At 42.7% G+C, this 23,334-nt stretch overlaps 1 protein-coding gene across 1 annotated transcript in view; it reads right to left on the bottom strand.

Annotated features, from left to right (window-relative positions):
* Positions 1-508: 508 nt before the first annotated feature.
* The window catches only part of LOC134436812 (cytosolic non-specific dipeptidase-like), a 28,542-nt gene continuing 5,716 nt past the window's right edge, over positions 509-23,334 (bottom strand). Inside the window, exons 5-11 of the mRNA XM_063186161.1 lie at positions 22,258-22,458; positions 19,138-19,222; positions 18,603-18,763; positions 18,238-18,402; positions 17,585-17,726; positions 5,632-5,781; positions 509-630 (exon numbers count right to left, since the gene is read on the bottom strand). Of these exons, the coding sequence (XP_063042231.1) occupies positions 509-630; positions 5,632-5,781; positions 17,585-17,726; positions 18,238-18,402; positions 18,603-18,763; positions 19,138-19,222; positions 22,258-22,458 (1,026 nt within the window). The remainder of the gene's footprint in view (positions 631-5,631; positions 5,782-17,584; positions 17,727-18,237; positions 18,403-18,602; positions 18,764-19,137; positions 19,223-22,257; positions 22,459-23,334) is intronic.

Here is a 23,334-nt window from a genome sequence, read left to right as displayed (position 1 = left end):
AATAGGCTTACATGTATATTGCACTGCTCTATTTTTTTCACCAAAATGTGAGACTCCCTCAAATATTTGCTTTTGAGGCATTCAATGTGCCTAATGGACTAATCAGTGGGGTCAGACACCACCCCACAACCAACACCCCCCCTCCCAACTATCCAGGGGGTCGTTTCTCGATTCTTGTCGTTGCTAACCGTCTTAAGTCGGTCTTGAGTTGGTCGTAAGTTGCTCTTGAGTTGGTCTTAAGTTGGTCTTAAGTTGGTCTTCAGACGCAAGACCAACTTAAGAACAACTTAAGAACAACTTAAGACCAACTCAAGACCTTAGTTACAACGTTGGTCTTAAGAACGAACAAAATGGCTAAAGTCGTTAGCAAAGGCACTGTCGAGAAACGACCCCCAGTTCGATCACTTTCTGTATTCTTGGAGACAACAAACTCACCGCAGGCACACACTCTGCGGCTTGCTGTGAATTGTATGAACTGGTTATCCAACAAAACATTATGAAGAGGACATCAGACTAAGCGGCTCAGCTTCCTGTCAGCAGTGTGCTGTATCGTACGTGGGTCTTGCAGCACGCTGTTCATCTTTGGCTGGGGGCACCATGTGGCTTCCAAACGGCTCCTAATCAGCTGACCTGGGCACAGGGACACGCACCAGGGTGGCAGGAGGTAATGTGGGCCGAGAGTGAAGCCGCTGTGTGCATGGCTGGATTGGTCATAGGGCATACAGGCAGAGGCGCATCTTCTCACCAGGCTAGGCAGGCAGCTGCTTGGGGCCCCCAAGCCCTTGGGTGGTGAATAAGAGCTCATGCTTTGCTCTAGAGTAGTGGCAAATTTCTTTAAAATACTCAAAATACTCACTCTTTTGACATTTTGCTTGGGGCCCCAGCTGAGCCTAGAGTCGCCTCTGCATACAGGGCATTTGCCCGGTGGACTGTTGATGATTTTGGCCTGGTCCTGCCCTCAATGTAGTGGTATCAGTCCTCATGCCGCTTCAGCAGACCTCTCTGAGTCAGATTTACATATTAAATGTGGGTGTTGTGGCTAAAATTGCTTGTAACATATGACTAAAAAATGTCACAGGTTCCATTGACTCCCTCAATGCCTGGTGGACCGGTCTTCGCTGAAAATGCCCGGCTTAATATTTTGGCCCAGCCCAGGCCTGGCTCTGTGTCTGTATGTTTTTTTCCCTCTCTCTACAGTGTGTCAACAATTGCTGCATATTTCCTTTCAGGGAAAATGAAAAATAAATACACTATATATGCCCTCCCCAGGCTGAGCAGTTAGAGGTTAAACACGTGCGCACACACACACACACACACACACACACACACACACACACACACTCTCTCTCTCTCTCTCTCTCTCACACACACACACACACACACACACACACACACACACACACACACACACACACACACACACACACACACACACACACACACACACACACACACACACACACACACACACACTTGTACAGTAGGCTTGTAGGTTATTCTCCATGGCAGTAAAGTGGCAAGGGTTTTTTAAATGCAATATCTGTACAGCAAATGCAAAGTTATTTTCCAGGGGAGAAGCCCCATTTGAACTAGATGTCATGTTGGTGAAGTTATCCTTTAAATTGCTGAAGAAAACAGTGGATATTCAAGCGTAATCCTCCTGCACGTTTTCTCTTGAAAGTGAAGGTGGAGAAGCAACGTGTCAAAGCCTTTTTTTTCTCCTTGATGTGAATGTGATGGACTAACGTGAAAAGACTTTCATCAAGTCAAGTTTAAAATGCACCCCAAAGAGCCTTTAAAGCTTCAAAGTCAGGATGTACTATACTTACTATACTTACTGTTTGGTGGGAAACCTGTCATTAACCGCCAAGTTAATGACAGGCTCTGTCTTTTTATCTTTTGCTCATGAGGAGGCAAGGCAGACATGTTTGATTGGCCATGTACAGGGCCGCTGACAGCTTTGGCCAGGCCCAGGACAAAGACATCTGAAAGGGCCCCCAACCCAATGCATACTGTATAATGTAATGAGGAACCAATTATGGGCCCTCTCTCTCTCACTGGGCCCGGGACAGCTAACGCCTTTGTCCCCTCGTGTCAGCAGCTCTGGCCATGTAGCCTATCTGTATGCACGGTGGATGTCTGAGCGATAGTAGGGGTCAATTGTTGCTGCATGGGCGAGGGGAAGGGGAGCCCAAAACTGCATTGTATGTATTGGGTGGGTGGGAGAGAGAGAGAGAGAGAGAGAGAGAGAGAGAGAGAGAGAGAGAGAGAGAGAGAATTGAGATCATACATTCTCAGGACAGTGTCCAATAACCAATAAGAGTTAATTTGTGATTGATGATGTCATTGCCCTGAGACATGAAAAATTAAAATTTCCCTCTCCTTTTTATGACCGGGACCATTTTGAGCCTGCCGGACCATGCATGAGAGGGGACTCACTCACAGAGCTCCACAGATTCTGATGACTGCTTCAGAAACACCCAACTTTCTCAAAGCAGAGGTAAGATTGATAAAAAAAATCTTAATGAGGGAATTTTAAACCAGTGTAGCCTACCCATAATTACCTTCATTTTTTATATGGTGTGACGTCATCGGGCGAATGCTCCATTCATTTCAATGGGGCTCCCCAATGTCCGCACGTCTGTTATGTAAGGGTTAACGTTCGGCGAGAAGGTCGCTACCGTGGAATAGCAGCACGACAGAGAGAATCTTTAGACCCCGACGCGGAGCGGATATACCATATAATAAGTTTCGATAACGGACGGGTTGGTCTATATCAGACCGCTGTCAATGGCAACAAGACTTTTCACTGCTAAAGCAACTTTTCAACAAGACTCTAATCAGCTGCTGTGATAGACAACACCTGTTGTCCTGGCTACCTAGCTGTTGCCTAGCGGTGTTCCACAACGGCACTGTTTTGTTTTGCACAGCAACAATCTTTTGACATGAAAAACTATAATAAACTTAACATTAAATAGGCCTAAAGAAATGTCCCCGCCATGTGTGAATCATTTAAGTATATCCATATAATAAGCGGGTTAACGTTCGGCGAGTCGGTCGCTTCAAAGTTCTCTCTGAAGTGCTGCTATTCCACGGTAGCGACCTTCTCGCCGAACGTTAACCCTTACATAACATTAGATACTAACCACTAGCTACAGTATAATATAAACTATTGTGGTGGGTTAAAAGCATCTTAAAAATCTTTTTAAAAACAGTGGTGAGTATTATTTTAATGAATTGCTAAAGGGTCAGAGGTATGTTTCTTGAAATCATGTTTGTTAGCCAGTTAGCAACTGGAGTACAACCAACGTTTATTTTACTTATCACAGTGATCCAGGATCATTGTTTATTTACTGCTCACAGTGATCAGGAATTTTATCTATTTTACCACTCAGAGTGGTCTTGAAACATTGTGTTAATCTTACCTCTCATAGTGATCCAGGACCAGAGTTTATTTATTGCTCACAGAGATCCAGGGCCATTGTTCATTTTACTGCTCACCGTTTATAGTTACCAGTTTATGTACTGTTCACAGTGATACTGGATCATTATTTATTTCACTGCTGAGAGTGATCCAGGAACATTGTTTATATAGGCTACTGCTCTCAGTGATCCAGGACCATTATTAATTTACCACTCACAGTGATCCAGCACCATTCTTCATTTAGCACTCACAATGATCCAGGACCAATGTTCACTTTACCGGACACAGCGATCCTGGACCATTGGTCATTTTACTGTTCAGAGTTTATAGTGATCCAGGACCACTGTTTATTTTACCACTTTATGTACTATTCACAGTGATCCTGGATCATTATTCATTTTACTGCTGAAAGTGATCAAGGAACATTTGTTATATACTGCTCACAGTGATCCAGGACCATTATTCATTTACCGCTCACAGTGATCCTGGACCATTGGTCATTTTACCGCAGAAAGCGATCCTGGACCATTGTTCATTTTACTGCTCACCGTTTACAATGACCCAGGACCACTGTTTATTTTACCAGTTGATGTACAGTTCACAGTGATCCTGGATCATTATTCATTTTACTGCTGAAAGTGATCCAGGAACATTGTTCATTTTACCGCACACAGCGATCCTGGACCATTGGTCATTTTACCGCACACAGCGATCCTGGACCATTGGTCATTTTATTGCTCACCGTTAACAATGACCCAGGACCATTTGTTATTTTCTCAGTTTTTGTACGGTTCACAGTGATCCTGGATCATTGTTCATTTTACTGCTGAAAGTGATACAGGAACATTGTTTATATACTGCTCATAGTGATCCTGGACCAGTGTTCATTTACCTCTCAGAATGATCCAGGACCATTGTTAAGTTTATTGCAGATGGACTAAAAGTTTTGTATCTGAACTATTAACTTGTTCTGATATTTATAAGTGTAGACATGAGAGGGTCAGCAAAGGACCTGGGCCTGAATGGAACCTGGGTCGCCAGTGTAGCAGCCCAGTGCCCGATCATTAGGCCTACACTATGAGACTCTGATGTCAGTTCATTTTTTGTTTAATTCAGTTACCTGACTGATGTTAACAGCCAGAACAGGCCGTGTACTGTACACCCGTGGGAACAGCAACACAGGATCTCACAAATGACTTTATTCATGACATTTTTTCATTTGTCATTGTTTGGTAGCGGTGTGGTCAACAGTGGGACCAACAATGCCGGTCTGATGTGATGAGGAACGCCCACTGATTACTGATTAGAAGGTACTGCATGTTGATGTTTGGAATAGTGGCCAACTCAGTGAGGGAATGAATGAATGAATGAATGAATGAATGAATGAATGAATGAATGAATGAATGAATGAATGCTTTATTTCCCACCTTTATTTTTCAAATACATGTCATGAAAAAGTAGGACGGTATGGAGAAAAGGATCCCCAAAGGAAGCTTGACAGTAATCATGTTAAAGACTTCAGATCAATTTCAGCAGTTGAAATTCAGAATCAGAGGCATGGTTAATTTGTTAGGGAGAGATATTAAGAGACCTCTCCCTTAAAATGACCTACAGTAAGTCTGTTTAAAAAAAGAGTTGAAGATATGGTTGAAGACATCTTGTTCATTAGTTTCTGGTGATAGGTGGATCATTTCCTGCAATTTGACCTGAAAACAAGCTGTCAATGACCCTTGTCCTCATTAACACGAGCTGGTGAAAGCCCCAACTGCAGACCGCGTGCAGGAGTTCCAATCGTCTGTGATTACACAATTTCCAAACAGCAATGAACATGGCGCTTTATACATGATATATGTACTCAAATCATTCACATACATGTTACTGGGTGATGTGAAAGACAGTCTGCTAGTTTCCGTTGAAAAGTAGTGAGTAGAGTAGAGAGTAGAGTAGAGTGCTTTATTGGCACTATATGAATACAGTGAGATTATGTTCGGAAGCAACCCACAGATGCCCACAAAATTAAATATATATTAACAGCATAACTAATAATAAGAAAATGAATAAATTAAGCTATAAAATATGCAATCAAGTATTCGCATGTCCACACACACACGCACATGCACGCGCACACACCAATTGCACCAGATGTTGGCGCTCCATCACAGGTCCTGGCTGATGTGCACACCCAGGAATCTGAAGCTCTGTACTACCTCCACTGAGCTTCTCGTTCTGTGAGTGAGCTCCGTCATCGGAGGAGCCCACTGGGAGGAGCATGACGTTGCGTCCCGTGGCCTCCTGAAAGGTCAGGGTGACTGGGATGCTGCCTCCCCCCCTGGTCAGATCAGGCTCCACACCGAACACTGAACGCAGAAGAAACAACACAAAACAAAAGAATGACTTTAAGTTTCACAGTGAAAACATATGCACATTACAGACACAAACACTAGGATGCTACCTCCCTCCTTGGTCAAGTAAGGCTCCACATCAAGCACTGGCAGAGGCAAAGAATATATCTTGTATTTCCTAGATCAATGGATTGGCAGGTAGATAGGCAAGGCAGGAAGGCAGGCAGGAAGGCAGGCAGGCATGCTGCCTGACTCAGATAAAGGTCTGTGATGATGGCCTTCTGAAATTGCTAGCCAACAAAAATGTTTCAAGGTGGCTAGGGCGCCCTCTTTATCCATCTAAAGAAGTAAAATGAGCTGACTGTTGACTTCCATAACGGGAACATGCATGGCTGACTGCCTAGTCTGACCACAGTCACGGCAGAAAGCAGAAATGATTGCATGTCTGAAATCAGCAGAATTTGCTATGAATATCTTCTACGCACATGCTTACGTCAGGTACAAAGCGGATTCCAAAAAAGTTGGGACACTTTGTATTTTGTGAATAAAATCAAAATGCTGGCATTTTCAAAACATCTAATATGTTAATAATGTAGAGCATTATGTACAGACAACATATCAGTTCTTAAAGTCGAGCAGAATTATTGTTTTGAGGTAATTATGTGATCATTTAAAATTTGACCCATGCAACAAATCTCAAAAAAGTTGGGACAGAGCCAAAACATGTTGTAATAGTTGGATAATTCTAAACACAACACAAGGAAGAATATTTTAAAAGGAACTATATTGACTGCCAACATTAATGCACAACTAAAATAAGATCACAGAAAGGCTGTGGCACTCAGCAGCGAAGATTTTGAGGGACTAATTACTTATCTATTACACAGAAAGATTGAATTATCAAAATTGCAGGCATATAATGCCTATTTCCGTAACATAGAGTTCTGTGTAATCATTGCATGAGTTATGAGATCATGACATACTCGTGGTCAATAAGCAAACTATGACACTCCAACAATGACAGCTCTCGAAAAAATGACCATAAACACAACACTTGATTAATGCACATGATGCACACATTAAACAGTGTTGCATGCGGAAAAGCTCATTCTATGAACCTAGGAGACATGTGGAACTATCCTCTGATTACAGGATGGAAAATATTTAATCCTTTTTGAAAATTATGGAGTCATGCACCCTCCAGGTTATATAGAAAATGAATACTTCAGCTTGATTTAGTGGTCAGTCTGAAAGACAGAATATACGATGGTAAGGGGGTGCAGAGGTGACTTGGTTAGGGTCTTCTTACTCATTAGAACATTAAAATGAACGTTGAATGATACATACAGACTTTAAACAGCAAACATAGCTACCAAGGCATTATATTTTGGAGCACCGCCTTTAGATATTGTCCCCTAATGGTGGCAAATTTAAATCTCTACTATGTTCCAATAGTGTGGTTCCATCATAAGAGTAAACAGGTCACAATTTTTTTTCTTGCAGTCAGGATATGACCATATTAAGCATACCAAAAAGGTAAACAAGTTGAAGAACACACCTATCAGTTGAGCTGCTGAAATCATGTCTTGCACATCAAAATATCTAATTTTTGAATAAAATTATGCCATCAGTCAAAGTATTTAACTGTTCAGTCTCATCCCTTGTGTTGTGTTTAGTATTATCTAATATAAAATGCATTTTATTGGCCCTGTCCCAACTTTTTTGGGATTTGTTGCAAGGGTGAAATTTTAAATGATCACATAATTACCTCAAAACAATAATTCTGCTTCACTTTAATAACTGATTTGTTGTCAGTACATACTGTTCTACCTTGTTAACATATTGAATGTTTTGAAAATGCCAGCGTTTTGATTTTATTCACAAAATACAAAGTGTCCCAACTTTTTTGGAATCCGCTTTGTATATGACAGAAGCATCTGCATGCCTGACACCTTTCCACCTTGCTAAATTGATCAAAGCATCAGCACAACAGCAAAGAAATGTCAGCAAAAAAACATGACAAATGCAAGTCAGGTCTAATTTATACTTCAATGTACAGTGCCCTCCATAATTATTGGCACCCCTGGTTGAGATGTGTTAAAAGCCTTAAAATAAATTCAGTGTTTATTGCAGAAGAATACTGTCACACTGAAAATTGTAGGAAAATGTAGCCTTCAACTCAAATGAATTGTAAGAACATAAAAAAATCCCTGACTAAAAAATCATTATTTTTCATTAAATCACCTTGTTAGGTTTAAGCTACCAACATTTATCTCTAATAACCTGTACAGAAGAGTCACAGAGAACTTGAGTTAAATTCAACACTTGCAAGGAGGGTGACCAGGAGACTGCTTTCAGTTACAATGTCCAAGATCACTCTGAAAACAGCCTCCTTCTCCTTACGTTTTATTGAAGGAAAGCCCTAGTTACAATTTCGGTTTCAATTGGTCTAAGGGGAGGGGTAATTAGCTAAACCAGTTGAAACCAGTTTACACAGTAGCATATTTCTTAGCAGAATACCAGTTTACACAGTAGCATATTTCTTAGCAGAATATCTTGTTATTTAGCTGAAACAGACTGAATGTGACCTTGTCCTTTTCTCCTCGCCTAATGAGAGAGTGTTTGCTACAGTTGAAGAACATTCCTGCTCTCTCTCTCTCTTTCTCTGGCCTGCAGGCACAGAGCGAAAACAATGACACATTCAGAATATACGCACATACATATGCCCTGACTTAAAGCCTGGGGACAAGAGTTAGACAAAGTGAATAACTTATGTACATTACTCCAACATTTCCCTCCTGTTATTCAATTTGCACTATCTCGCAGTTGCCAAACATGATACCTCTGCATTAATCCACTCCATAACAAACAAAATTCATAAACCCATAATACATTCATAAGGGCATTATCCATAAACACACAAAAATACAGATTTTTAAATGGGTATAGCACAGTTAAAACTTTTATGGTGTCATTCTAATCACGTAAAGTTAGGAAGAAATAGAAATCATTCCTATGTTTCGAACATACACATAACTGAAGAAATAGAAATCATTTTCTTGTTCTCCTAATGAAGTTTAAACACACATAAGCAATGTATGACAGGTGCTATTGAAGTTTAAACACACATAAGCAATGTATGACAGGTGCAGGTACCATGGGGGCCGCTAGGGGGGGGAAAGCAGCACAGATTCCAAGGGCCCAAGCACTGAGAGGGGCCCCCAAGGGGGCCCAAAAGTTGAATCTCCCATGGGGCCCAACATCCCTGGCAGCGCCCCTGGCAGGCACAGGCAACACTCACCCCACCATCCGTGTGTGTGTCAATTATCCTGGGATCTGTATCCACTCACAGAGTCCATGTCCATAGAAAATGTCCAGCACCTTTTTCGTCTCCAGTTTGTAAGGAAAAACACAGTCTCAAGCTTGCTTCCACCATTGGCTTTGGGAAAGTTAACCCTGTAAAGGTGAGGGCAACGCCTTGTTCACCCCAGCAGCACTGAGACGGACGGAATGTAAACATTCAATCCCTTTTTGATGACAGGTCCACCCCCACCCACAGCAACTGGGAGGGTCTGTCCACGCCAAGTCTCCCTAGATTGCCGTGCAAGAGATGTATCGTAACCCTCACGACAGTGGGCTCAGCACTTGGTTTGGACAGTCTTAACGTGCATCTGACAGCACTTTGATGAACATCCAATTACTGGCCTAAGCCTTGATTTTGGCAGGACCTTTTCCTGTCGAGATGAACAAGAACAGAGAAAAGTACTCTACACATAGACATTTATCATAGTCAGTGTATCAGCCAAATCAGCATTGTTGTAAATGAATGTTTCAGGTTAGGTTAGGGGTGAAGTTTCAGAACAATGTTTCATTTAACATGTGCCCTATACACACATTTGTTTGATGCACTGATTAATCCTAAAATATCTCTCCTGTTTGAGATATGTGCCATCCACATGACTCAATAAGACTGAAGTAATTTCCGAAACAGACTTTGAGCACAGTAATTGTCCACACAAAATACCTGTTTGCATCAAACTCTGAAAAAGAAAAAATCAAAAATGAATAAACCAAAAATGAAAATTCTGCCAAACATCTCCCCACACCCTCCATTTCATAGGTACATATATCAAGGCAGGCTTCTTCAAACATTTGCTTAAAGACAGAAGCTCTCAGTCAACTCATCCACACACAGTCAGTAGTGTGGAGGAGGTGCGCAGCTGTAACAGAGTAGAGAGCATTATAATAGAAAAGAAACAAAAAAAAACGTTTTGTTAGTGGTGACAAAACAAAACCCAAGACAGACCGACCATTGTCTCATAATCTATACTCAAAATAAAATAGATAGCACTACATTCCGGGAGAACAACAATTATCAAGATCACAGCAAAATTATGAAAAAGAAAATTACTTAATCCCAAAAGTATAACATGAAACCGACTCTGGTCATATCTGACTATTGTGGCTCACGTTTAGAGTACAGTCCATTACTGAATAGGCCATAAACGCAGACTGAAAAAATATGGTTACTGCATCCAATGTAGCCCTGAAAATACTCTATGCACAGATGGACATAATAGGCAGAGAAGCATAACATTAAGCATGCAGTACAAAATTACTTTAATCATAGTATTAGCTGGCCTCACATAGTAGTTAGGTCTGCATAAATCCCTCTGTAACAGAACTAAAACATATTGGCATGCAGTCCTCACTGTCCTTCTGTCATGAGGTCATGATGATTTAGGGCCTAGCCCAACTCCTGCCAATAATGTCAGTACATTCAAAAATAGGGAGTGGAACACAAAGTATGGGAACACCTACCATCAAAACACTACACACAATTAACAATCTGGCACCACAAAGCATCTTACTGCTCACATCGTTACAACAAATAAGATAGGGTGTTTTTTTTTCTTTTTTTTTTTTTCTTTTTTTTAGTAATTTGAGAATCCAATAATATTTGTGGATATGCTTAGGTTACCTTGAGCATTGTGCCTTGCACACACTATACATGCTCTCCAAAAAAAATTTGAATAGGAATTAAAACCATAAGTAGTATATGCTTATCTCCCTCCTGTTGAGACATGGCTTAGCCCATGGCTCCATCAAATTAAAATGAATGACATTTAGTATTACTACTCTCCACTTTCTCACACCATTCCAAAGTTGCGCATTGTCATCACCCAGACATACAGATCACTAGATAAACCAATCAAAATGTAAGAGATAAAAAGAAAGAACACACAACTGCCATTGTAAAATACGCAACTTTAAAAGAAAAATGAAACAACCAGACAGACCCTTTACCTACGGTATAAAGGTCAGACCTTGTCTAACTTTAGGTCAAACGTCGCATGGTTTGAAAGAGAAAGAAAAAATGACATGATACATTTTTGTCTAAAAACATGATAAAATTAGACCAACCTTTCACTATTTGCCTTGTGCAAACACTTAATTTTAATCTTAACTTTTGAATCTTTGTTTGTATGAAGTTTCAATCTCAGATTCATCGTTAGTGTACAGCGGTGGTTCCCAACCTTTTTCTTAGGGGACCCATGTTTTTACTATGTTAAGCTTTGGTGACCCAACCACGCGAGCGCCCGCACGAGACGGAGTCACAAGATGCCCTCCGTTTCCTGCGATAACTTATTTTAGTTATTTTATTCCTCAATTCGTCTTTGGTCAAATGAATAAATGTTTAATGTAGCACTTACAATTTGTTTCGTCTATGCATTTATTAGTTAAATGCTTTGTCTTTTATTCAACATGGGCTATATATATTTAAAACGAAACCCCTTAAAATCAAGAGGGCTCCGCGACCCCCGTTGGATCTTTGGCGACCCATAAGGGGGGTCCTGACCCATAGGTTGGGAACCACTGGTCTACAGGTAGGCCTACTTATCTTCACACAGGAAAGAAAAGGGTGTTTCAAGACCCTTACACAGATTAATTCTAAGTATGGCACGGTAACACATATGGTTTATCCGAAAATAACAAACCAAACAATTCAAAACAGTAATGAAATGAAAATACAGAGAGACAACTGTCTCTTCCTTTGTAAATCAAACAAATGAAAATATAAGGATCCCAACGTCCCCAAATTCAAACTTTTAAAAGCAAGTAGAAAACCTTGACATGTCTCATCACCAGGGGTGGAAAGTAACTAATTACTTTTACTCAAGTATTGTACTTGAGTAGCTTTTATGAATACTTTGTACTTTTTAAGTAATTTTTAAAATTAATACTTTTACTTGTACTTGAGTACATTTTGACCCAAGTACTTTACTCAATTACACTGGAACCTGGCCTGAGTACTGAGTAAACAAAAAAATGACTGAGAGACAAAATGCAATGCACAATAATGACACAATCCGCCGGAAATGAAAGTTTGTGCAGGATGGCACACAGCATTTCCACTATTTTACTCTCTTGTATCAATGTATTGGATGATGGCTGGTGCCAAGCAAGAGATAGAGGTTATGGAGGACGATATTCAAGAAAATAAACATGACATTCTCAAGAGGAAAGCTAATTAAAAGTAACTAAGTAACTTTTACTCAAATTACATTTTAAGTGAAGTACTTTTTACTTTTACTTGAGTAGATTTTTAGATAGGTACTTTTACTTGAGTACACATTTTCTGTACTCTTTCCACCTCTGCTCATCACACACCTCATTCAATACCAGGCACTGCATAGTGCCAAACATGTGAAGCAATGTTCATACTTATAGTATTAAACTAATGACAATGATAGATATTTGACATAACTTTAAGCTGTGGTATTGTTTTATCCTAGGTCGGTGTTCAGTTTTAGGTTTTATTATAACGGGTGCTGCCCCTTTAATTAATCCAACATCACAGGGTCCCTTAGACCAGAGTTCGGTGGGGACTGGTTTTAGCAAATCTTCCTCCTCCTCTGTGAGAAAGAGGTTTCATCCTTCTTCCTCTAACATGTGTANTCCTGATTGCATAGTCACTGTCCAAAACAGGGCCTTTTTTCGTTAGGCCTACAGTAAATCATGAAAGCAAAACTCTTTTGCAAAGTTAACATGTTCAGGATAGTCCATTTAAAACAATAGCATTTAATGCACAAACAACGAGTAGGCCTATCACAAATATAAACAAATAGCCTTCAAAGTCTCTTCAACCTGCTTCAGCTTTCTTTACGTTCAGTTTCACTTTTCCATTGTTTATACAGACTGGGGAAACCTGGCGAACCCAGATTCCACAATTAAATTACACCTCTTTAAACCAACCAATACCCTACTTGCACAAACCATCAAAAAGAGACCATCGCAACGTTACGCTTTTCTTACACATAAAGGGCCAGGTAGAAAGGGCCCGGTGGCCTTCACCACGGTTGGTGATTTCTTACTTAAGACAATGCATTAAACATTAACAATCAATTGAAAACAGTTGCCTAAAGAAACAAACATAACTCCACAACCCCATTTTCTCGTGCCAAAAATAAATGGGTAAGAATGTGTGGAAAAACAAAATCATGACAAAATTCTAGACCTCAAAGTTGAATTGTAGAATAAAATAAAAGGCTCCTTCTTTTTTTTTTAATTTTGTTTCAACATGTGCACTCACAAGCTTCGGCTAACTCTGAACACAATAGAGTACCTCCTAGGGGTGGAACGATTGACAAAATTCACGGTGCGGTTCATATCACGGAATCAAGGTCACGGTTCTCGTTCATCAGCCTTTCAAATGCCCTCTTTCAAGTGGCTAATAGAATCAGACCTATCACTAAATATCCTACATATGGTTTGTATAGGCTTATAATGTGAAAATGGTGTGATTTTAATTGTGTCATCCTCTGATTGGTCTTATATACTAATGTATTAATCAGAGAGACTGGGTAAGATACTCCTAGAATCTCTACTTAACATATTTTTCTGGGCAGTACATGAATTGCGGTTTGCCACGGACTGCATTTCACGGTTCGGTATGGTGTGTGAATTATACGATTTCGGTTTTCGGTGCGGTTTGTACCATCCCTAGTACCTCCACTAAACACCCAAAGTATGTCTTCCACTCTCAGACATATTATAGGCACTCACTCCACAGATACACACGTACACTCCACAGACACATATACAACCTCTCTCACACACACACAGTGGGGTGTCCCACTAGGACAATTCATACAACAAATAGGGCCCACACAGACAGACAAACAGAGATCACAGTTGTTAGTAAACATATCATATTACTATATGGTATCTGAGACATTAACTGCTCAGTGAGTAATCCAAATGGCTGTCATTTGCTTTTTCACACTAGTTTTGCTATAATTTCAGAGTTTTCAGATCTACATTTTTTGTTTGTTTGTGGGCAATGCCTTGCCCAGTGACCCTTTTCTCCACATATAAAGCATTTATCAAGTATTTTTCTATTCGTACCGCTTTATCCAATAACACAAAGGTGCTATTGCCGTAGGGTCTTCTTTTTGTACTACTTTTCAGTCTTTACACGATAGTTCTTCCAAGAACTTCTCTCTGTCTTTGCTTTGCCCCGTTCCCATTTTGAACTAAAATTTGGCCCAGTGGTTCTTTAATACCTGCAGTATTCTAACACTGGGTTTTTGCAACAAGGTAGCGATCAACGACCGTTGTGGTAAGGTTCTCTTCGACCTTCTCAGGTGGAACCTTCTTGCATACGAGCATCCACAAGGGCTCACTACTTTACTCTTGTTGAATTGGTATGAAACACAATCACCTAATGGTAAATGTATTTCCTTTCATACACACTTCCACACTTTTCTCAACGCGGAGAACACAGATTTTAACTAGTTTCTTCTAAACTAGGGGAGTCTGCTCTCCCTTTACTTTACGTAGTCCAGTCTTTAACTTGTTCAACGACACAGAGGAGTCTGGCCTCCTATTTTACCTGATAGAGTCTAGAATTGTCAGGGTTTTACTCTCTATTTACCGTCTTTCACATTCAATCCTTTTGAATAAAAGACCTACTCACAATTCTCTGTTCTCTTGGGGTATTCCGTCAACCCTCAGATCCCAGCCTGCGAGGGAGGGACCAGTCCCGCAAAGGGTCTTAGTGCTGTGGCCACAGTCTTCCTGGATCTCACTCGCACGCTGGAATCGTCAGGTATCTTGGAATCCGGTTCGAAAGGACCAATTAAATGTTAGGTTTAAGCTACCAACATTTATCTCTAATAACCTGTACAGAAGAGTCACAGAGAACTTGAGTTAAATTCAACACTTGCAAGGAGGGTGACCAGGAGACTGCTTTCAGTTACAATGTCCAAGATCACTCTGAAAACAGCCTCCTTCTCCTTACGTTTTATTGAAGGAAAGCCCTAGTTACAATTTCGGTTTCAATTGGTCTAAGGGGAGGGGTAATTAGCTAAACCAGTTGAAACCAGTTTACACAGTAGCATATTTCTTAGCAGAATACCAGTTTACACAGTAGCATATTTCTTAGCAGAATATCTTGTTATTTAGCTGAAACAGACTGAATGTGACCTTGTCCTTTTCTCCTCGCCTAATGAGAGAGTGTTTGCTACAGTTGAAGAACATTCCTGCTCTCTCTCTCTCTTTCTCTGGCCTGCAGGCACAGAGCGAAAACAATGACACATTCAGAATATACGCACATACATATGCCCTGACTTAAAGCCTGGGAAAAGAGTTAGACAAAGTGAATAACTTATGTACATTACTCCAACACACCTGTTCCACAATTATTGGCACCCTTAACAATTCCCAGGAAATAAATATAATTGAAGCATTTCTGTCATTTCTACAGTAGTTTACAAAGTTTACCAGAGTATGTAGGAACATTTAATTAGTAATTCATCACTTCCTGTTTCCCTGGGGTATAAATATGACGTGACACCGAGGCCATTTCTCTTATCCACTCTTAAACATGGGAAAGACAAAGGAACACAAGCATACAAGTGAGGCAGATGTGCGTCGACCTTCACAGGTCAGGCAGAGGCTACAAGAAGATTGCCACTCAACTGCAGCTGCCCATATCCACTGTGAGAGGAATAATTAAGAAGTTCAAAACAACTGGAACAGTGGTAAACAAGCCTGGACGAGGACCCAAGTTTATTTTGCCACCACGCACAGTGAGGAGGATGGTAAGAGAAATCAAAAGATCTCCAAAGCTCACTGTTACAGAATTACACCAAATGGTAGCATCGTGGGGTCACAAAGTCTCCAAATCAACCATCAGGCGCTGTCTACACGCCAACAAGCTGTTTGGGAGGCATGCACGGAGAAAACCTTTCCTCACTCACAATCATAAACGCAAGCGTCTGGAGTTCGCCAAGCGGTATTGGGGCTTCAACTGGGACCGTGTGCTTTGGTCAGATGAGACCAAGATTGAGCTTTTTGGCAACAAACACTCTAAGTGGGTCTGGCGTACCACGAAAGATGCGCATGCTGAAAAGCACCTCATACCCACTGTGAAGTATGGGGGTGGGTCAGTGATGCTGTGGGGCTGTTTCGCTTCCAAAGGCCCTGGGAACCTTGTTAGGGTGCATGGCATCATGAATGCTTTGAAATACCAGGACATTTTAAATCAAAATCTGTTGCCCTCTGCCCGAAAGCTGAAGCTGGGTCGTCACTGGGTCTTTCAGCAAGACAATGACCCTAAACATATGGCCAAATCTACACAGAAATGGTTCACCAGACACAAAATCAAGCTCCTCCCATGGCCATCTCAGTCCCCTGACCTCAACCCCATTGAGAACCTGTGGGGTGAGCTGAAGAGGAGAGTACAGAGAAGAGGACCCAGGTCTCTGGATGATTTAGAGAGATTCTGCAAAGAGGAATGGCTGAAGATCCCTCTTTCTGTCTTTTCCCATCTTGTGAAACATTATAGGAGAAGATTAGGTGCTGTTTTGTTGGCAAAAGGTGGTTGTACAAAATATTAACACCAGGGGTGCTAATAATTGTGACACACATTATTTGATGTCAAATAATTATTTCTTGATGTGGGATTTTTTCCCCACTGAATAAATGCACTTGTATTGAAGGTTGGATTTTTCTCTTTTTTTCCATTAAGGTCCCATATTATTTAGAAAAAAAAAAAAATAATTGGAAGCTAAAAAACACATCTCAACCAGGGGTGCCAATAATTATGGAGGGCACTGTAAATGCCGAATCGTACCTACTTTAAATCGCATACCGACAGTATGGTTTCATAGCCCTAACACATGTGCCACGCTACAAGTCTGTAAACTACATAAAATCAGTCTTCATGGCTTGGATAGACAGATACTGCCTTTCATGTCTTAAAACTACACACATCATGTCTATACACATATCATATCTACGTATACTCACCCAGTCTACATAGCTCTTAAAACCATGTTCAAGTGTTTGCCTGTATACTAAATCTGTCTTTGGGTCACCATACTCACTACTGTGTCACCATACTCACTACTGTAAATACCAGTCTCCATGATTTCAAACATCATACACCAGTCTTTGTGATGCTAAACTACAAAAAACCCCAAAAACGTTGGACGTCCCTATAGTGCACACCAGTCAACACTTTAAACTGCATGTAACCCGTAACTCTGGGAAGTAGGATAGGACTATAGGAAGTGAAAATACAAGTCATTATGGCTTTAATCTACACATACCAGGCACTGTCAGTATATCAGTACTGTCTGTAGTGTTTCTGTATCTGTTTTATCTATCTGTTTATACGGTGTGTCTTAGATTTTATGTACGTGTCATGTGTTTGTAGCTTATACTGTACACATATGGTATAGTACCTCTCTCTTGAACTACAAAACTGTCAAATTTGTTTCTACGCTTTACAGTTCTAAATGACACATACCAGTCTTCATGGCTCTTCTGCCGGCCATGAAGTGTGGGTGGTTGAAGTCCGCCACCCAGGCCTTGGCCCCGTGGCCCGTGTAGGCCTTCATCTTGTTAGGGCTCTCGCGCTCCGCAAACTGCTTGTGGAGGTGACTGATGACCTGAGATGGTGAGACCATTTGAAAACATCAGGTTGACATAGTTCATCACCAGCCATTTTAAACACAGACACACAGACACACACGCGCGCGCGCACGCACGCACGCACGCACGCACGCACGCACGCACGCACGCACGCACGCACGCACGCACGCACGCACACACACACACCTTGTTTTCTGTTGCTTGTTTTATACTGTATGTACTGTATGTCTATGTGTCTGAAATCATAACCTAAAGTGAATTACACTATGCATCTCATTTGGAGTGTGTCATACCAAGTAGATACACTATATTGTAATGTCACTCTAAATTATGTTAAATGGAAAATATTTCTCCATGGAGAAAAACATTCAGTGTGTGTTAAGGCTGGGATAGGCCATGGAAATAGATAAAACTTCACAGTAACCCACCCTCAACAATGAATACTGTGTGCCTACAGACACAATAGAATGTTAAGGAAACAAAAACAGGTTCAATCAAACAGGAAGAGAAAAACCTGCATTATCTTACCAACTTCTCCACATGCTTGGGGTCCATGTCTGGGACGAGACGGATGGAGAACTTGCCAATGACCTTGCGGGGAATGACAGTCTTGGCCCCGCCTTCGGAGAAAGCACCCTGGATTCCATGCAGGGAGAGAGATGGGTACCTCCATCGATGCATCAGAATTTGTTCCTTCATGCAAAAACGCAAAACCAATCAGTGTCTGACAGACTCACACTAACACAGTACAATTTCTTTTTATGAGAAAGTACATCATTAGATATCAGGTACAAAGTAATGCAAGTAAATACAAACAAATCATTTATAAGAAAGTAAATATCAAAAGCTTCAAACTTGATCACAAAAGCTGAGCGGGAGGTACATTAACATACTTTTGTGTCGTGCAGCAGTTTGCATGCGCCGACATCCTTGCAGTACTCGTCCATGTCGAAGTCGATCTTCTCATAGAGCTTCTTCTCCTCCTCCGTGAGCTTGGCTACGGATTCGTACATCCCAGGCACCAGGATCTTCCCCTTTTTGTCCACCAGGGAACCTGATTGGACGCAGCCGAAGATCAACAAGCATATAGCCTGACAAGCCAGAGCATTCACAAATGGTCTGATTACGCTTCTCTGGGGAGGGTTAGTTTAGTCGTCCGGCCAATAATCGATCGCACATGGGCACATAACATACGCCATGAATGTCACCTGTCAGCTATTGGTCACCACTCATTTCAAACCAGAGCTGAGCTCACTCCTCTCACTCAAGCGCTCCAGGGCATCGAGGATCCAGACCAGAAATGAATTAATGTGGTCTGATAAAACCAGGCTAATATGCACAGGGTCTAAAACCAAGTCTCCAATCTCACTCCAACAACTAGACATAGTTGAAAGGGTTACCCACACAACCTATGAAAGGGATACTCACCCATCATTGCGATCAAGTCCGTCATGGCCTCGTGCACTGCGCCTCCGAACACTCCAGAGTGCAGGTCCTTATCACAACACTCCACCTGCAGAACAGAGGCAACAACATTATTACATTTAAAAAATATATAATGTAAAATATGACAGAAACATTTTTAAAGGCAAGATTAGGTAAGAGTGTAGTTAGCGCATGCTGTAGTAATACGAGGCAAAGATCCTGCCTGGTTTGCTTGTGCAATAAATATGGATGGTGTAAGGCAGTGGTTCCCAACCTTTTTCTTCAGGGACCCATGGTTTTACCATTGTAAGCTTTGGTGACCCAACCGTGCGAGCGCCTGCACGAGAAGGAGTCACATGATAGGCCTACCCTCTATTTCCTGCTATAACTCATTTTAGTTATTTTATTCCTTTTTTCGTCTTTAGTCAAATATAGAATATATAAATAAATGTTGTTGCTTCTATGCATATATTATTTAAATAAATGCTTTGTATGTCACAGGTCGTGAGGCGCGCCCGTTTACAAGCGGCACCCCCTTTGATTTCCCATTACCCGGAGGAGTAAACCAAACACACCAAAACATGCCAAGACACAGGAAATCAGTACTAAGTTCACGTTTTTATTAAAAGACTAAAACAAGGGGGGGGGCGGCAGTCTCTGTTTTGGGATGTCGAGGGGGGGACGGAGGAGAGAGTCTCATGGGGAGTGGGCAGATTGTACTGGGCGGCGGCGGACGGCCAGCAGCGACAACAGGGGGGTGGCGTCACTAGTCGACGCTGGGCCAACAGGAGGGGCTGGTTTCGCTGAGCGGCGCTGATGTGGAGCAGGCTGGCTTCACTGGGCTGGTCCGGAACGGCGAGCGGGGCTGGTTTCGCTGAGCAGCGCGGGCGTGGAGCAGGCTGGCTTCACTGGGCTGGGCCGGAACGGCAAGCGGGCGCCGACGTGGAGCAGGCCGGCTTCACTGGGCTGGGCCGGAACGGCAAGCGGGCTCGTTTCGCTGAGCGGTGCGGGCGTGGAGCAGGCTGGCTTCACTGGGCTGGGCCGGAACGGCAAGCGGGCTCGTTTCGCTGAGCGGCGCTGACGTGGAGCAGGCTGGCTTCACTGGGCTGGGCCGGAACGGCAAGCGGGCTCGTTTCGCTGAGCGGCGCTGGCGTGGAGCAGGCTGGCTTCACTGGGCTGGGCCGGAACGGCAAGCGGGCTCGTTTCGCTGAGCGGCGCTGGCGTGGAGCAGGCTGGCTTCACTGGGCTGGGCCGGAACGGCAAGCGGGCTCGTTTCGCTGAGCGGCGCTGACGTGGAGCAGGCTGGCTTCACTGGGCTGGGCCGGAACGGCAAGCGGGCTCGTTTCGCGATTCACTGAAGGCTGGGAGAGCAGGGAGGACAAATCCTACTGGACAGAGTCAGACTGGTTGGGGGCAGACTTGACACCACTGTACCTCTTCTCGTGGGGGCTTAGTATCACAGGCGGAGAACACTCGCACACCACACTGCAAACGTGTCCTGTTAACACAGCAAGCGAGGTTACCAGGCAAAAGAACTGCAAGCCACACCACAAATTATTAGGGGCCCAATGGGCCAGGACTCACACGCGCAAAGCCCCCGATGTAGAAGTATGGTGGTGTTCGGGAACACGCCCTTGGTCCCAGTCTTCAGTCTCTAGTTTCCAGTCTCCTCGTTGACAGCGCTAGGGTCCTCCGGGAGTCCACGTTCGTCACAGCAAGCACACAGCACAGCACAGCAGTCGGGTATTCACTTCAAGCACATAGAAAGTAGCAGAAAGCATCCACATGAAGGTGGCACACAACACACTATTTAAGGCTGCGACTCACGGTATCCCGGTAGATAGCGCTCCGTGGGAGGTGAAGGAAGTTCCCAGCTCTCAGATTCCCGGAGGGAGGATGGTAGAGTAGTGTCAACCAGCCGGCACGTTCGGAGCGAGCTCACTCCTTCTTGACAGTCACACGAGAGGAGAACACACTCATTAGATCATCAAAAACGCTGGGTCCAAAGCGTTGAAAGTAAACATGCACCCCAGACCACTTGATACTTGATACTTGATACTACTTAGCTTCTCGCTGCCTTCGCTCCGGTCCTTGCACTTCTCGTCCGTTGGCTCCACCGGTCTCCCGTCTTCGCCGCCCGCCTCGTACTGTTGAAAACCTAGGGCATATAAAGTTCTTCCTTCCACATAACCTCCAATCGTGCTCCTCCATTCATTACAGGCAATCATCGCCACTTGTAGCACACAGCTGACCCCCATTGCACTGTTAGCACTGGTGTGTTTACATTGGTTAAGGTCCGCCGCTTAACTGGCCCCGTGTGTCACAGCCAACCCTGCACAAACGTTCCTCCCCCACTCAATTCAGCCACCCGGGCGACAATTTGTCATTTATTCAACATCGTCTATTTAAGGTATTTAAAATGAAACCCCTTAAAATCAAGAAGGCTTTGCGTCCCTCTGTGGATGTTTGGCGACCCATCGGTTGGGTCCCGACCCATAGGTTGGGAACCACTGGTATAAGGGACATCACTCAAGCCGCTGCCCAACAACGCGCCTGTGACGCGACACTGAATTTTGCATTGAAGTCAGTCAGTCAGTCTACAGAATTTTGCCATTGTACTGGAGGATTTAAAGGCTGGTTGGCCATATCAAGCTGCGTTTAGCTTGGTGCAGCAGCTAGAGATGCATTTTCCAACACGAAAATTGCTATCCAGCTAGTAGAGTCAGTGGCATTGCAACCAACAAAGCAGATAATCTAGCTTGTGACTGTAGTTTTGGGAACCTAGTCTGCAGAGGTGTCGAGAAAGAGCTAAAAAAAATGCTTGGGGTGTACGCAAGACAGAAAAGGTTGGGAAACACTGGGTTAGTGGCTAGTGTTCACTAGCCTGATTATCATCGACTTTCAAATTTCTTCAAGAGCATAACAATTAACATTTCCAAAACAGCATGGTTGACCCACCTCCCTAGGTTTGCAACTGATTGACTGGTATCAGACAAAGTGGGTGGAGATCCTGATTTTTCGGGAGACCAGAAATGACACTTGCACTGCTCTTGACCTAACTAGAAGCAATGCAGAAGGTGTTGCGTCACTAGGAGGGCGTGGCCTGGCTAAGCGTTCACATACCTCAATGAAGAAGTAGCAGATGCCGCGCCCCGCGTAGGTGATGCAGGGCTTGGTCTTGCCCAGCCAGTAGCTGTCGGAGATGCAGACGTAGTCCACGTCGTTGAAGAAGGAGTCCTTCCGCGAGAAGACCAGCTCGTCCAGGCCCTTCGAGCCAGACTCCTCCATCCCCTCAAAACAGAACTTGATGTTGATGGGAAGCTCCTACAATTAAATAAGGGAAAGAGGTCCATGAAAGGAACATTAAGGAAAGGTACACACTGACAGATGCTTCCAAATGTGAGTCTAATAACGCAATGTTTCGGAGATGTTGTGTTTCATTCACATGCCATGAAAAACAAAGGGTCTGGAACACTGTTTCACTAAACTCACATTTCGGAGAGTCGATCAGTGTGCAGATCTTTATTATTTCTTGTTTTAGTTCAGGTTTTCAGATCAAGCACCTGCACTTGTGTAATGCGCCCCCATATTTTCTCTATTTGACTGCAAAAAAAGAAGCACTTAGGCATGACAGGAGCTATGTTGAAATGGGTTATGATACTGTCTGAAAGTTATCCATGTCATCACTTTTTATGCAGGATATGAAAATGTATGCTGCTCAGTTGAGTATATTCCAGTCACACGACATTAAAAAAAAACATCTCAAACACTGACTGAGCAGTGCACATTTAATGAGTGTTAGGAGCTGGAGATCACCCTGACATTAACACAGAATAAAGCTTTTACAGTCAGAAAACAAGAAACGACCTTTGATCATCAGACAAGAATTAAAAGTGAAATCTTTTTTGGAATCTGACTGTTGAAATGGCCACAATACACGGGGTCAGGGTGTAGACCGATGTGCTTTTTAGACTCTTGTCAAAGCTCAGAGTGCCCATCCTATTTCCTCTGTCTTTTGTATCCTGACAGTTTGATGCCTTTGTAATCTGGTTGCAAAATGCAGAGAGCAAAATAAAAAAACTCCACCACTATTCAGCTGTTGTATTTTGCGTTACACTAGACAAACTATTTCCCACGCCAGATGGACTACTCCCACGCCAGATAAACATTAATCTCAATGTTGCAGAATTGCATAGCAGA

This window comes from Engraulis encrasicolus, chromosome 20 (assembly GCF_034702125.1).
Source record: "Engraulis encrasicolus isolate BLACKSEA-1 chromosome 20, IST_EnEncr_1.0, whole genome shotgun sequence".
Lineage (NCBI taxonomy): Eukaryota > Metazoa > Chordata > Actinopteri > Clupeiformes > Engraulidae > Engraulis > Engraulis encrasicolus.
The sequence above is the reverse complement of the archived record's forward strand: the minus strand, read 5'-3'. Positions and strand labels throughout refer to the sequence as shown.